The sequence below is a fragment of the Tasmannia lanceolata genome, unplaced genomic scaffold, assembly GCF_043159265.1.
Source record: "Tasmannia lanceolata isolate RefF3 unplaced genomic scaffold, GAP_Taslan_0.1 ptg000024l, whole genome shotgun sequence".
NCBI classification, from domain to species: Eukaryota; Viridiplantae; Streptophyta; class Magnoliopsida; order Canellales; family Winteraceae; genus Tasmannia; species Tasmannia lanceolata.
Window position 1 is genome coordinate 3,997,598 of NW_027518701.1, and position 15,790 is coordinate 4,013,387.

At 39.8% G+C, this 15,790-nt stretch overlaps 1 protein-coding gene across 1 annotated transcript in view; it reads left to right on the top strand.

Annotated features, from left to right (window-relative positions):
* LOC143857146 (NAD-dependent malic enzyme 59 kDa isoform, mitochondrial-like) overlaps nucleotides 1-15,340 on the top strand; it is a 55,774-nt gene extending 40,434 nt beyond the window's left edge. The window contains exons 13-19 of the mRNA XM_077367465.1: nucleotides 6,750-6,822; nucleotides 6,940-7,026; nucleotides 7,146-7,200; nucleotides 7,285-7,356; nucleotides 10,589-10,651; nucleotides 14,141-14,255; nucleotides 15,065-15,340. Coding sequence (XP_077223580.1) covers nucleotides 6,750-6,822; nucleotides 6,940-7,026; nucleotides 7,146-7,200; nucleotides 7,285-7,356; nucleotides 10,589-10,651; nucleotides 14,141-14,255; nucleotides 15,065-15,136 — 537 coding nt within the window. The 3' untranslated portion in view covers nucleotides 15,137-15,340. The remainder of the gene's footprint in view (nucleotides 1-6,749; nucleotides 6,823-6,939; nucleotides 7,027-7,145; nucleotides 7,201-7,284; nucleotides 7,357-10,588; nucleotides 10,652-14,140; nucleotides 14,256-15,064) is intronic.
* Nucleotides 15,341-15,790: the final 450 nt, after the last annotated feature.

Below are 15,790 nucleotides of genomic sequence, written 5' to 3' on the forward strand. Positions count from 1 at the left end.
AGTTTGTAGAATTCTTCGGTGTTCCAACACACTCTTGGATTCTTGGCTTAGGTTGTTAAATTGAGAAAAGATAATTTGGAAAAAATCCAACGGAAGAAATTTCTCCTTAAGCTTGACTTCATTTTCTTCCAAGAAGAAATCTTACGCTTTCCTTTGTGGATTCTTATTTCTTGAACTTTATCCCACCATGTTGAAGCGTAGCCACGAAGCCTTGTGGCCACAAGTTTCATACGTTGGTTTTCGGGTGTCTCCTTATAATGGTTTTCGGGTGTCTCACTACGAGCCTCTTGGCGTTCAAGTCGCATGGTAAGTTGCTCAACTTGTCTTCGAAGCGCTTGAAGTTCATCATCTCTTTGATCTCTCAAATCTTCCATCATTTGGGTACCACGCCTTCCTCTACCTCTTCGTGCCGCCATAAAAATCAAATCAAAGCTAGCTTAAGAGAGTAACGTTGGCTCTGATACCAAATGATGCGGGTGCTTAAGAGGGAAGAAGAAGAGAAATAAGAACACAAGAAGACATCCAAGAGAAGGAGAAGAAAATGGGAGTAAAGCTTAACCCAATTGATATTCCATCAATTACATAAGTTAATCAAAATCCAAAATCCCCTCTAAACATGGTTTCTAACTCCTTAAATAAAAGAAAACTATAGAAAATTTGTTCAACTTTCTCCAAAAGCTAACTTAGGGACTAACATAACATTAATTGCATTGGAACTCACTAACTTTGACTGGTTTGGGAACGCACAGACACAATCCACTAGAACTGCCATAACTTTTTAACCACTTGACCAATTTTCGAGCACAAATACTTGTTGGAAAGATCTTAAAGAGACCTACAACTTTGTAGTTTACCATTTTTCATGATTCTGCAATTTAGAATCCCAAAAGTCAGGTTCAAAATGGGCCAGCAACATTATTGCGGGAATGCAACTTGGAGCTCCACCAAAACCACCTAGGCATGACATGGCTGCCATGTCGGCACTGCATAAAAAATTCAGCGGAGAACGATAGCGTCGTTGAGTATTCTAATTCAGACAATGATGATAATGATGACTTGGAGCGTGTAGTGAGGGATGAGATGAATCAGGACATTGATCTAGTGGAGGCGTATATCAATAATGCAGTTGTGGCAGCATCTGTCTTGGGTTTGATCAGTTCAAGGTTGGAAGAAGGATTGCGTGAATTCTTCAAAAAAGCTGAAATCCTCTACTCAAATCAGAGGAACAACAACAAGAATGTCAAGGAGGTTGCTGCTAGAATTATTAAGGAATTAAAGGATATTTGAAGAGTTAGTTTTCCGAGGAGAAAAGAACAGCGCGCTACGGGCCTAAAAATTAGAAAGATTATGAAGAAGGGTGGTGTGAGGGGTAGAAGTTCTTGTTCATGATGTTTCCCATGAAGATCATATCATGGAACGTGAATGGGCTTGAGACTTTGGATAAGAAGGCTCAAGTTAAAGTTCTAATTCGAGAGCGGAAATCGAATGCCATTTGTATCCTGGAAACCAAGATGGCAGGGATTCGTAGGGCTGTGGTCAGGGATGCAGGGGTTCCGTGCCATTGTGACTTCACTTCCAGGGATGCTGAGGATCTTTCAGGTGGTATCCTAGTGGCATGGGACGCTAGCCTGTTGGATGTGGTTGATTCATGGACTAGAAATTTCTCGGTTACTATTACACAGGAATGTAGGTGGCATGGCAATGTGGACGTTCACTGGAGTTTATGGTCCCGTAGATAACAGAGAGATGTCAGATTTCTGGCCTGAGCTCGATTATTTAGGGGGGAGGTGGCCTCACCCTTGGTGTGTAGGGGGACACTTCATTGAAATTCGAACAATGGAGGAAAGAATGGGCTGCAATCTATCAAGTATGGGTACGGGGTGCAGGTACGACACGACACAGATATGGGTACGTTCGGGTATGCTGAATATAATAATATATTTTAATATTTTATTATATATTTATAAAAATTTAAAAAAATAATTGGACAACAATCAAATAACAATAACATCACCAAAATAGAAAATTCTAATATTACTCTTCATTTCATAAATGATTAAGTTCCATATTTCCTAACGTGAGGCATCAATACATCATTCATTAGGAAAAAAAGTCTGTCGCCAGTGTGTTGACCAGTGCCTGACAGGATGAATAATTTTTAGAGACCAAATTATAAGATTTTTTATACCAGACTTTTGGGATTTAATAATGTTTGGACATGATAGATTTTATGAATTTTTAAAATTTGAAAAATACCCCACCGTTTGGAAGTTACGAAAGTTAAAATTTTGACCCGACCATTTTTCTTTGAATTTTGTACTAGAATAGGAGAGTTAACTTTTTCCCTTTCAGATTTAGGTCTTGAAACTATTTTTAATAAATCCAAATGGGGGGTATCCGTTATTTACACGTAAATCTTAAGTAAATGACATTTGACATTTACTTAAATGGTTTACATGTAAATACTAAGTGCAGGGGAGGAGAGAGAAGAAGCAGGAAAGATTTACACCAGCTGGGAGAAGCAGGAAGTGTCGGGTACGCGTGGGTGCGCACCCTAAACGCACTCGACATGCACCCAACAACCAAAATTTCGGTCTTTTTTCTTTCGAAATGTGGGTACGTACCCAGGACGTACCCAGGGCGTACCTGAACGTACCCGCACCCAATACGTGTCGGGTACGGGAGCCCCGGGAGAGTAGCCGTGCTTCCTAGGCTGCAATAGAATTAATCGACACATGAGGGAGTTTGCCAATTTCATTGCTGCTCATGAGTTGCAGGATTTACCATTATCTGGGGCTTAATTTACATGGTCTAGGAATCTTTCCAGGAGTAGAATTGGTAGATTTTTTGTGTGCCCAAGATGGGTGGATCGGGTCCCAGAATTAGTTCAGAAAGCCTTGTCTCATTCTGTTTCGGGCCATTGCCCCATCCTATTGGACCCGAGATTGGAATCCTGGGGTCCGTTCAGATTTAATTTAGCTTGGTTGGAGTGCTCGAAAATGGAGGAAAAGCTTGGGAAGTGGTGGGAGGATGCTCGTGCGGACAGTCTATCAGATGTGATCATTGGCTCTAAACTTCGGCTGGTTAAACAGAAGCTAAAGCAGTGGAATTCTAATAATAAAAGAAATGCTAAGGAAGGAATGGATAGAAGCAAGGCTTCAATAGATAGAGGCGTCGATAAGGGATGGTCATCAACTTTCAGAGGAAGCGGTTGAGGCAGGGAAGTTGAAAGAGGAAGATAATAGAATTCTTCTTCAAGAGGAGATATCTTGGAGGCAGAACTCCAGAGTTTGGTGGATTAAGAAACGAGACAAGAACATGGCGTACTTTCATGGTATAACGAGTGCCAGAAGGAGAAGGAATAGAATTGAAGCTATCAAGGTGCGGGGAGAACTAAGCTTTTATAAAGACATAATTGCCAAGGAGATTGTTGACTTCTACACCAATCTATATTTGTCGGAGATGACCTTTCGGCCTCATCCTGAATGTATGGACTTTAGAGTTCTGGGAGAACTTGAAAGTAAAAACTTGGAGAAACCATTTAGTGAAGGGGAGGTTCAGAGGGGATTATTCTCTTTGGAGAAAGATAAAGCTCCTGGACCCGATGAGTTTTGCTTAGCCTTCTTTCAAAGTTGTTGGGATTATGTAAAGGATGATTTGATCCGCTTTTTCTCGGAGTTTTATGATGGATTGGAGTTGGACCGTGGCACCGGGGCAACTTTCATTGCTTTAATTCCAAAAGTGAAAGGACCATCTATGGTGACGGAGTTTCAGCCTATAAGCCTAGTAGGTTGTTTGTATAAAATCTTGGCTAAGTGCTTGGTGAAAGACTTAAGGTGGTTCTCCCTAACATTATTTCGGAAAGTCAGTGCTTTTGTAAGTCATAGACAAATCCTCGATTGCTCCTTGGTTGCCAACGAAGTGGCAGATTATTATCAAAAAATGCGTAAGAGTGGAATTGTATGCAAACTTGATATGGAAAAAGCATATGATCGGGTGGAGTGGAATTGCTTGGACTTCATTTTGGGCAAAATGGGTTTCATCGTTAGATGAAGTGGATTGGTAGGTGTGTATCGTCGGCATGGTTTTCTATCTTCATCAATGGTGTTCCTAAATGTTTTTTCAAATCATCACGTGGCTTGAGGCAAGGTGACCCTCTATCTCCGTTCCTCTTTGTAATAGTTGCTGAGACTCTTTGTAGGTTGATTGAAAAAGGCAAAGATTGTGGATTGGTGGAAGGTTTTAAGGTATGTGGCAGAGAGGTAGAAGTTCACATCTCCAGTTTGCCGACGACACCTTGTTTTTCAGTGCACCGGAAGTGAAGGGTATGTTGAATTTGAGAGCTATTTACAGCGTTATGAAGCTATTACAGGGCACTGATCAAACTTCTCTGAGTCTAGAGTGTTTGGTATTAAGGTTGACGAGGATATGTTAAGAGGCTTTGCTGCGATATTGGGGTGTGAGGCTGATTCATTCCCCATGTCCTATCTTGGCTTGCCATTGGGAGGGGGGAAGCTAGTAAGCAGATTTGGAACCATGTTGTCTAAAGAGTAGGTAAAGGTTGGATACATGGAATAGGAATCTCGTATCGAGGGGTGGCAGGCTAACGCTAATCAAAGCAGTGTTAATGAATATACCAATCTATCATCGATCACTCTTCAAATGTCCACGCAGTGTGGAGAAGAAGATTAAGCCGATTCAAAGAAGATTTTGTGTTTTGGGTGGGGGGGGGTGTTTAAAAAGGAAAAAATGGTATTCCACTGGTAAAATGGGAAAGAGTTTGTAGACCATTTAAGAATGGTGGTCTTGGCATTAGAAGGGTTAAGGAAATGAATGTTGCCCTCCTAGGAAATGGCTCTGGAGGTTTGGAAAGGAGTCAAGTCAGTTATGGGTGAAAGTTATCAAGGCAAAATATGGCTACTCGTCGGGCCATTGGGTATCTGAAGACAGGTTTAACCGCAGGGGAAGAACTATATGGAGGAATATCTTAGGGGTTAAGAATCAGTTCGGGGAAGGAGTCAAATTCAGAGTGTATGAGGGGGGATAGGGTTGGATTTTGGATTGATAAATGGTGCTTGGATCAGCCACTAAAAAAAACGTTTCCAAGATTGTTATCTATGGCTGTAAATAAAGAGGGAGTTGTGAACGGTTTTATGGAAATAAAGGAAGGCAAGGTCGTTTGGAAGCCGGTATTTAGAAGAAAGCTTTTCGATTGGGAGATTCCATCTTTAGTTTGGCTGTTGGGAACTCTAGAAGAAGGATATGTTAAGCAAGACAGCGAAGACAAGATGGTATGGACCTGGGACTCTTCGGGGGACTTCTCGGTTAAATCATTTTACTTCCATTTAGTCGGTTGCATGTTATCTGATGATGTCGCCAAAGTATGTACTATAAAGGCCCCCCCCCCCCCCCCCTAGAGTTTGTTTTTTTGGTTGGGCAGCTTGCCTAGGAAGGATTCAAACTGTGGATTTTCTGAGAAAGAGGAAAATGATTATCGTCAACCATTTTACTATCTGTGGAGGAAGGAGAATCTGCGAACCATCCTCTAATTCACTGCAAGGTCGCAAGGGAGGTGTGGGCAATCTTATTTCTCGGTTTGGTATTTTTTGGGTCTTCCCTGAATCTTTGACGGAGCTTTTGCAATGTTGGTTTGTGGTTCCGTGGAGAAAGAAGGGGAAAATCCTTTGGGAGATCTCCCTCTTAGCTACAGTATGGGTCCTTTGGAAGGAACGCAATGCGAGACTCTTTAAAGGTTATGCCAGAGGCTCTAGTTTCCTTTTCAATAAGGTGATAGCTTTGTCCATTGCTTGGGCAAAAACCCTTCCGGAATTTGCTTTTGTGTCAACATATGATTTATGGGAAGGTTGGAGGGAGATTTGCATGAGCTTGGAGAGGAAGCCTAAGGTGGTCCAGTCTTGGGATCCCCCTCCTGCTTGTCATTATACTTAATTTTGATGGTTCTAGCTTTGGCAATCCAGGACCGGCTGGGATAGGCAGGGTTCTTAGAGATGAGCATGGTAATGTCGCTGGGGCTTATGCGGGGTCTGATGAGGATCACGGATGCATGGGAAGCCGAGGTTAGAGCCGTTCATCAAGAAATAAAATTTCTTGCAAAGAAGGCCGTTGACAGTGATTATTGAACTAGACTCTTTAAATGTTATAAGCTGGCTCCAAGGTCCTAGAAAGAACCTTGGAGATTCGATAGATTTTTTGATGAGGTAGAGGACTGTTCCAAATTGATATCTCTATCCTTCAAGCATGTATGAAGATCGGCTAATGAGATGGCGGATAATTTGGCAAGAATGGGGTATCGAAAGAGGCATTGGTTCTATTTGAATCTCTCCCTCCATAATGTTTTGTATCTTTGTGTCTATTATTCTTTTTTTGTATCCCTGCCTCTTTTGTATCTTGACCATCTAGGTCCCTTCTCAATAAAATTTGCAATCATTCAAAATAATAAAATCCTAAAAGTTTTAATGGGCAAATATGCCTCTTATTGGCTTATTCAAAAAAAAAAATATGCCTCTTATTGGGCCTATGATCTGCATCATTTGGTGCATCATTTGGCCTGGTCCATATTTAGTTGTGACCAGTTTCCTATTAAGGTGTTTAATGTGATGTACCCTTGTATTTGCTAATTTTTTGAATGGTATTTTTTTGAATGGTATTGTAACCTTGTGTTTGTCAAATTGTCTCACCTTCCATATTAATCTGTTGGCACCATCTCTAAACTAGTAATATTCTGCCAGGTGCTTAAGGCCATGCAAGAGTCAGATTCTCCTCGACCTGCAATATTTGCAATGTCAAATCCTACAATGAATGGTTGTCTTTCCCGTCCTTTATTGTGTTTTATGCAATTTCGTCTTTATGTTGGAGTATCAGGCATTTCACTTTTTCTCTATTGAGCATGTTAATTGTTTTGGACCTTTATATGGACAGCTGAATGCACTGCCGCTGATGCATTCAAACACGCGGGACAAAACATTGTTTTTGCGAGTGGGAGCCCATTCGAAAATGTTGATCTAGGTTAGCATTGTCCTTATGTTTGAAGCTTTTTCCTCTCTTGAATGTCCGAATTTTATGTGTGGGAACAACTTTTTTTTTACTTATCAAAAATTTGTTCCAACTTTTATGATCTTCGGCAGGGAATGGGAAGGTAGGCCTTGTTAATCAAGCGAACAACATGTACTTGTTTCCTGGGTGCGTATCAATTGGGGATATTGTTTTTCTTGCCATATAAGCAATCTTTATGGTCTTTTTAATTAGCTGGTGCCTATGATTCAGGATCGGTCTAGGAACTCTCTTGTCAGGTGCTCATTTTATATCGGACGGTATGATGCTAGCCGTGGCTGAATGGTAAGGACCGATTTATTTGAACGTTACTCATGCTTCCCTACCTGCACAATTGTTAATATCATAGTCAAGAAAGCCGATAATTGACTAGGAACATGGCTGATCTAACTAAGTTTGGCAAAGCTCAAATTGCAAAGTCCAGACTCCAGTTCTATATAAAATTGATTTAATCTGTTTTTTTCTTTTAACTGGAAATTTTTTCCATTGACTTGGAGTTCAAAAGGCTAAACTCTGAGTAGAATCTGAGCTTTTCAAAATTGGTTAATCTTTCTACAAAGGTAGAATAAAAACTGAGTCGAATGGTTGAAAATTTTCTACAATTTGCTTTTATAGCCTCCAACTGATTGGTCTTCGTGAAAAAGCTCGGTAGAGCAGTGATAACCAAACTGAGGAGAACTGAACTGAGACAGAGGCAATTTTAACTGGGGTCTGTGTGTAATTCTACTGTGTTCTTAGGAAATGTTAGGCAATTTCGTGGAATCCCTATCATGGTTCCTTGCAGAAAAGAGTACTCTGCATCAAGGTGGTTTCTGGTTGGTGGCGTTTTAAGATATGTTTCTTTGGTCACTAGGAGCAATGTTGTCGTTACATTGTTAACATGTTTCCTTGGCACTTGAGAATGGGCTTTGCCCTGTGTCAACACTTGGATGACATGGATGTACCTTCGGAAAGAAGCAAGTTTTCTCCATGATATCATCTAGCACCAAAACTGTACAAGCCGTATACATCTAGGCCACGTTTGGATACCTCATGTTTTTGTATTTGGATTTGGATTTGAGTTTTGATACAAAATACATCAATCATCCCCATGTGAGAGAGAGAGAGAGAGAGAGAGAGAGAGAGAGAGAGAGGGCGTCTGGCTGCAGCAACAGCAAGGTCGAGGAGCAGCGAGGGTGAAGGTAATTGCCACAAATATTGATTTCCGAATAATGTCTTGCATAACAGATTTGCAGATCGGATTTTTTTTTCACTGTTGTAGCTGATTTGGAAATCTAAGGATCTGATCCAGTTCCAAATCTCAACTGCAAATGTGAGAAATCCAAATCTAAATCTTGTGGGTATCCAAATGTGGCCCTAGTGAATTCAATGTATGTGGTGTGAGAGACTCCATGACATTTACAGATTAACTTAAGCACAAAAGAGATTCTTACTTTTGCTTTCAGTAGCACCCATCATCCAGATTTGTAAGCACAGAGTTATCTAATCTTAACGGGTTGTCATCCTTCCATCCGTCAGCTATGATGCCCAGATATAGGTATGCATATGGACTTAGATGCGGGGAACAGACATATTAGATTGCATATTCCAAAATATAAGATTCGAATATTGATAAATGTATCACATATCATGTGAAGCGACGCAAGACAGATGAGTAAACAATTAGAATCTCAACTAGATAGATTGAAAATTAGTGTCTCCACAAGATTCAACAGTCAGCTTATACGGAAAATATGCAACACTAACAAACAATAAGCATGACAGTTAATTTGACAAGTGTGCTATGGATTTGTAGCATTACAGTTAATCCAACCTCAACACGTATGTAGTATCAGGTACTAGTATCAGTGTTGCACACAGGATGTTGGGCCTATACAATAGGACAATGCCTCAAAAGCTGGTTGATTCTCTTCCACCTTCAAATATCTTAAAGCTCGACTTTTACTTAAAAGTATGACATGAATTCAGATCCTTCTGGCTCTTATGTAGTTTCTTTCAACAACATCAAGCCTGTCTCTTGGAGCACTCTTGGGATCCAATGTTAGTAAACTTACTCTACTCAGAATTGGGTCTTTCGACTTCTGATTTGCACTCTTGTAAGCCCATAGGAAACACATTTTCTTCTCAGATGACTAAAATCCTGGTCAAAATGAGTCTGCCTATATGGATTGTGAGTCAATCAGTAAGTTCTTGAACATTGTGATAACAAGGCCATTAAAGAAACGCTGATCAGAATCTCTAGCTCTTTCTGAGGCCAACTTGCTTTTGCATCCAAATATAAGTAATATCTTTTATCTTAATAGAGGTAGATTGTCTGAACTGCACCATATCATGGCTATCATGGACCTACAACTTTAATTTCTAGTAGTGTGCATCAACCTTTTTCAACTATTTTATGATCCTGAATTGATTGAAATCAAGGTTTAAAATTTCGGTTTCGGTCGGCACAGAAACAGAAATATTTTGGTTTCAGTCGAAATTTCGATCGAAATCTTGTAACATTACGGAAACATATGGAAACATATGCAAATGATGAAATTTAAGATGAAACTTTGCAAAATGCTACAATAAGCTCAAATACATACTTAGAAATCCTCACATAAGCAAGAAAGCCATCCATAATGGCTTAATCACATCGAACACCTTGTAACATCTGTTGTCTCACTTGTCTGGAACAGTAAAGTCAATAAAGTACAATATAATGAATTATAAGAAAGTACAATGATCAGTCTCCTCTCCAAGGACCCCAACTCTATGTCAATACCACATAGAGTTACAAGTCATTATTGGTCCCATGTCGATCTCACGTCCCATGCATAAGATACGGTTACTTTGTTGTGCAGTTCAATGATGTTGCCTACCGAACATCATTATCTACATTAATGAAATGAAATGAAATGCAAATCATAACATATCTCCATATATTTGTCTTTTCGACCATTTCAGACGAAATTCGGTCGAAATTTCGGCAAAATAATGACAAGGAAGAAATTCATTGAGATTTTGTTTCGGTGGGGATAGAAACTGAAATATTTCGGTCGTTTCGGGAAAATTTCGAGGAAATTTAAAACCATGATTGATATGCTGTCTTTTTTATTTATCATGAGGAATTGTATGATGTCTGCATGTGTTTTCCAAAGCAAAATACTATCGGCAAAACTACAATGGATGAGTCATAAAACCAAAAATATCTTCAATTGAACCATTCTAACCCTTTGGTTTGTGGAGTTTTTTATATTGTATTTTTTTCCTCTTTTTGACCCATCCATTTTTCACCTTAAAATATGGAAGATTGGATCTTCCATTATAGATATTTTTTTTGATGCATGGCCTATCTACGGCAGGGACCAACGAATGGTTTAGATAATGAAACAGTGTCCCTACCTATACTTTCACCTGCACTTATTTATCTTTTGATAAATAGGACTGGGAACCATATTTTTCCTGTTTTATCTTTTTCATGTTTAGGTTACTTTATATTCCCATTGCCTTTTTAACTTGGATGTTATTTCTACAGCCTTGCATCATATATGACAGATGAAGAAATCCAAAAAGGCATGCTGTTTCCTTCTATCTCAAGGTAATAGATCCATCTCAGCTTGATAAGAAGCATTTCCCATATAGCAGCCAAGTATTTCTTGAAATATGTTTAATTGAACCATGGTAGGTTTTTGGACTCATTGATGAATGTTCTTTTCATTCTCTTTATGGATAAAGTTGGATGCATTAACATTTACTTCGCATCATCTTTCATTTGGCAAGTCCAGATCATCGGATTTCGATTTCCCTTAAAATCCGAGGCATCTGCATCATTCTTTACTACTTTAGTTGCTCATTTTCTAAATTGAGTTATCTCGATTCTTAGAAAAAAGTTATTAGATTGTTATTAGAAAATCAAATTACAACACTCAAAATACCTCTTTTGTTATTAGATTGTTATCTCAAACCATTAGCTCTGCCCAGAAAACCTCGTTGGACAGGGACTTCTCGGAAGAGGTGGAAAATGCAATTTTCTCGATGCAGAAAGACAAAGCTCCAGGTCCTGATGGTTTTCCTGCAAAAGTATTGGAGTATAATGAAAGATGATATCATGGCTTTCATTTGGAGTTTCAAGATAGAGGCATAATTAGTGAAGCAGCAAAATCAACCTTTATAGCCCTCATCCCAAAGAAAGAAGGTATTATCGGAATTAAAGATTTCCGCCCGATAAGTATCGTCCACAGCTTGGCGAAAATCGTATCGAAGATTCTGGCTAGAAGGTTAAAAGCTGTAATGGGTGGCATTATATCACAATTTCAAGGGGCATTTGTTTACTCAAGACAAATTCTAAATGGAGTGCTGATTGACAATGAGGTCATCGACTCTGTCAAACGAGATAAAAAGGCTGGTCTGATACTCAAAGTCGACATCGAAAAAGCATACGATCACGTTGATTGGGAAGTTCTAGATGAAATCCAACGGCATATGGGCTTTGGGGTTCGATGGAGAAAATGTTCTAAGGCAGTGGTAACATCGAACAATTTCTCTATCCTAATTAATGGATCCGCAGAAGGATATTTTAGAACTTCAAGAGGCCTGCGGCAAGGTGACCCCTTAGCCCCATATTTATTCATAATGGTGGTGGAAGCTTTGAGTTTGATGATCTCCAAGGCAAGAAACCTGGGCCTCATTCAAGGTTTGAGAGCGGGACCCAATGGTGAAGAAATAACACATCTCCAATTTGCAGATGATACCTTGGTTTTTATTCAAAATGAGGAATCAGTTGTGGCTAATGTCGAACGTATCTTCAGATGGTTTGAGTTGATCTCAGGACTGAAAATAAACTTTGGAAAAAGCAAGCTGGCAAGAATTAATGTGGATCAGGAGGTGCTGCAAAAGTATGCGAAGTCTATAGGACGTGAAGCCGGTCAATTCCCTATCACTTAACTAGGATTGCCTCTGGGGTTCAGGATCCCTTCAGCAGCCCAATGGGACCCAGTCATAGAAAGAATAGAGCAGAAATTAGCGACATGGAAGAAAAAATATATTTTGTTGGGTGGCTGGATCACGCTGGTTAAAGCAGCCCTTGCTAATATGTGAGTCTACTTCATGTCGCTCTTTAAAGTTCCAGCAAAGGTGGCTTTAAGAATTAAAAAATTGCAGCGTGATTTCCTTTGGGAAGGGGATGGTAAAAGCAAAAAGCTTAAACATTTGTTGATCTGGAAAAGAGTATCTAAACTGAAGAAGAATGGAGGGCTGGGGATTGGCAAGATCAAAGGTTGTAACATTTCACTTTTGGGCAAATGGCTATGGAGGTTTGGAAACGAAAAGTCAGCTTTATAGCATAAAGTGGTGGGGGAAAATATGGGATAGATTGGGGAGAATGGCAAGCTAAAACACCACGATCAGGCAAGGGTTCAGGGGCTTGGAAGTCAATTTGCTCAGTAAAAGAAATCTTTGAGCCTCTGGTTCTATTCAAAGTCGGTAAAGGTGATTGAGTGAGATTCTGGTTAGACTTATGGGTTGGGGACAAACCGCTTAGAGATGCTTATCCGAGATTATTTAGAGTGGCTTCGAATCCAGAAGCAAAGGTGGCAGACTATCTGGAAAGACTAAACACCATGGGACGAGGTTTCTGGGATCTTAGATTAAGAAGGGACCTAAAAGAGGAGGAATTTTCGGACCTACAGGAACTCCTAAGTCAGCTACAGTCGGTGTACTGCTCTAACTTTAAAGAAGATGAGAGTATGGACCTAAGAGCCGGATGGAGAATTCTCAGTGAGGTCTTTCTTCTCTGCAATCAACAAAGGTAGAGGCTCCTCAGTTAGTAAAATTTGGAACTCCTTGCCCCTCTGAGATTGGTGGCCTTCGCATGGACGGTAGCACATGGGCGAATCAACACATGTGACCGTCTGCAAAAAAGAAAGATCCAACTGACCAGTAGATGTGTTTTGTGCATTAGACCATGCTGCATTGCCCTTTCTCCTCGCAGTTATGGATTAAGGCTATGCAAGCCTTCAGAATGTCGTAGGTTTGCCCTCTTACTATCAGAAAAGTATTACTACACTGGGGTAATGGCCTCTTTGGAGATGTAGGCAGAATGTTGTGGAACGCAACTCCCTACAGTATTGTCTGGAACATTTGGAAAGAGTTACTACACTGGGGTAATGGCCTCTTTGGAGATGTAGGCAAAATGTTGTGAAACGCAACTCCCTACAGTATTCTCTGGAACATTTGGAAAGAGAGGAACAAGCGTATTTTCGAGGAGCAACGTAGGAGTTTCAGTCTGGTGGCATCGGACATCAAGGTGGAAATGATCTCCTGGGTGAAATCAAAAAAGAAAATTCCTTTTACCATAAGTGACATTCTGCAAAACTGGTGGTCAATATTATGGGACAGAGCGATAAGGTCTAATAAGCCTCCGCCTAAATGGAGACCACCACCTCGGGGTTGGTATAAGTTAAATTTTGATGGGAGTTCGATAGGCAACCCAGCAAGAATGGGGATTGGAGGGCTTATAAGGGATGACAAAGGAACAACAATTATGTCTTACTCAGGTCCGGCAGGGGAATGCAATGCGAATGAAGTTGAAGTGAGAGCTCTCCTCTTTGGTCTTCGATGGGCCCATGAGCACGCTCTGGTTCGGCTAATACTGGAAGGAGATTCAGTCAATGCAGTAAGCTGGGCACCAAGCAAATCAAAGGGGCCATAGCGGATTCAAGGCTTAATTGCGGAAATTTTAGACCTTATGTCTCTGTTAAAATCAGTCGGGGGACAACTTGTCCCTAACTGACACTATTGGAAGTTAATAACATGTCAATTTTCTAAAAAAAAAAAAAAACCTCTCAAAACTGTTTGCAGATAATCTTATATGCAAATGGTTATGAAACCAAACGTGATTACATATGAATAATAGTTATAATAGTTTTTAAGTTCAATTATTAGATAGTTATTAGAAATTGTATAGCTAACGACAATTGTATAGCTAACGACTTCCAAAGATGCCTTAGTGTCTTATTATTAAATTAGTCTAAATTAAAATAATTAAAATTCATTAATGTAGCCATTAACATCTGCAATGTTACTGTAGTATTCGTCATATCACGACAGAAGTTGGAGCAGCCATTATTCAGGAGGCCGTTGCTGAAGGACTCGCAGAAGGACACGGTGTCATTGGGGCCAAAGAGCTCATGCACATGTCAAAGGTATGAAAAAAACTTTCAATATCTTTCTTATTCATCTATAAATAGAAATTTGTTGCGATCAGGGTAGAACTCACCCTTAAAAGCTAAGCCTTCAAGGGGAGTTCTACCTGGGTCCGAACAAGTGGTATCAGAGCTGGGGCGTGGTATCCCTGGTTTGCCTCTGAGGGGACTTTTCCGTCCTCGGAGGCAGCGTTATCTGGATGAGCTTATAAGGAAATGGGCACCCTTCCCTTAACAGGTAGCTTTTAAGGGTGAGTTCTATCTGGGTGCCAACAAAATTGCTTCTATTTTTGTCCAAATCACCTTTAGATCCAAAAAGAAAAAAAGACTTACTTTTAGATCGCCCATATATACTAAGGGCATGTTTGGCAACCATGAAAAAATATTCCATGGAATATTAGTGGGACTAGTTGTGAAAGGTGGGTGGACATGGGTTGACAGGGAGAGGCTCGACTCTTGAGAGGGTGGGAGTGAATGGATCATGTAAAGCCCTTGAAGATTAGGAAAAAAACCCCAAATTTTAAGTAGCATATTTTTTCCATTGTTTTTAATGATTCATCCAAATTTAAAGTATCGTATTTTTAATTATTTCCCATGCTCTCTCTAGTGATGTCCTCCCAAGTCTTTCCCTCTCAACCCATCTTTCGCAATTGGGTTCACCAATATTCCATAGAATAATTTTCATGGTTTCCAAACATGACCTTGAGCTCATAAAATAACCATGAACACAATCCACATCTAAGAATGTTTTTGACATTGATAACACTCACCATATCCGCCATTTATTTATTTATATTATTTGGATCCAGGAGGAGACATTGAACTATGTAGCACGCAATATGTGGTACCCTCTTTACTGCCCTCTTGTTCATGAGAAGTGAGGCTAATATCTTAGGTACTTTATGTAATATTTTTCTGGGAGATTGTTTTCAAGCAGTTGAGATGTAAAATTTCTGCCGTGGGACAAAATTTCCCATAATTTATTTTTTAGAATTTTGGAGTGCTGATTACAAGAAAAATGGTCATATGTTGTAAACGCAGCTAATCTTCTTTCTAAACTCCCTCCTTTATCTTTCGTTTTGCCATTTTCTTTCTAAAAAACATGAAGTGATTACTCTATGAAAAGGACGCAATTCCATTTTCCCAAATCATAAAAACAGCTTTACCTTAAATAGGCCATGTTTGGCAGCCAAGGAATTTTTTTTCCATGAAATATCAGTTTATCGAGTGGTCAGGGAGGGCTAGGGAGCGTGGGAGATTAAGACTTCAGATCACATGGCTGGGGAGAGGGTAGGAAGTGAATAAAAAGCTGGTTAAAATTTGCATTTGATTAGAAATTTTCTTTTCCTTGTTTTTCAGCCTTTTCTAATGCTGCCCAAGAGTGTGGGGTTGATAGCCATTAGGGATGGATCATCTTATGTGTCCTAACTTAGGTCTCATATTATTCAAAAGTGGAGTTTACAGCCATTGAGGATGGATCATCTAATTCGCCCTACCTTAGATTTTGCATTGTTCAAGAGTAGAGTTGATAGCCA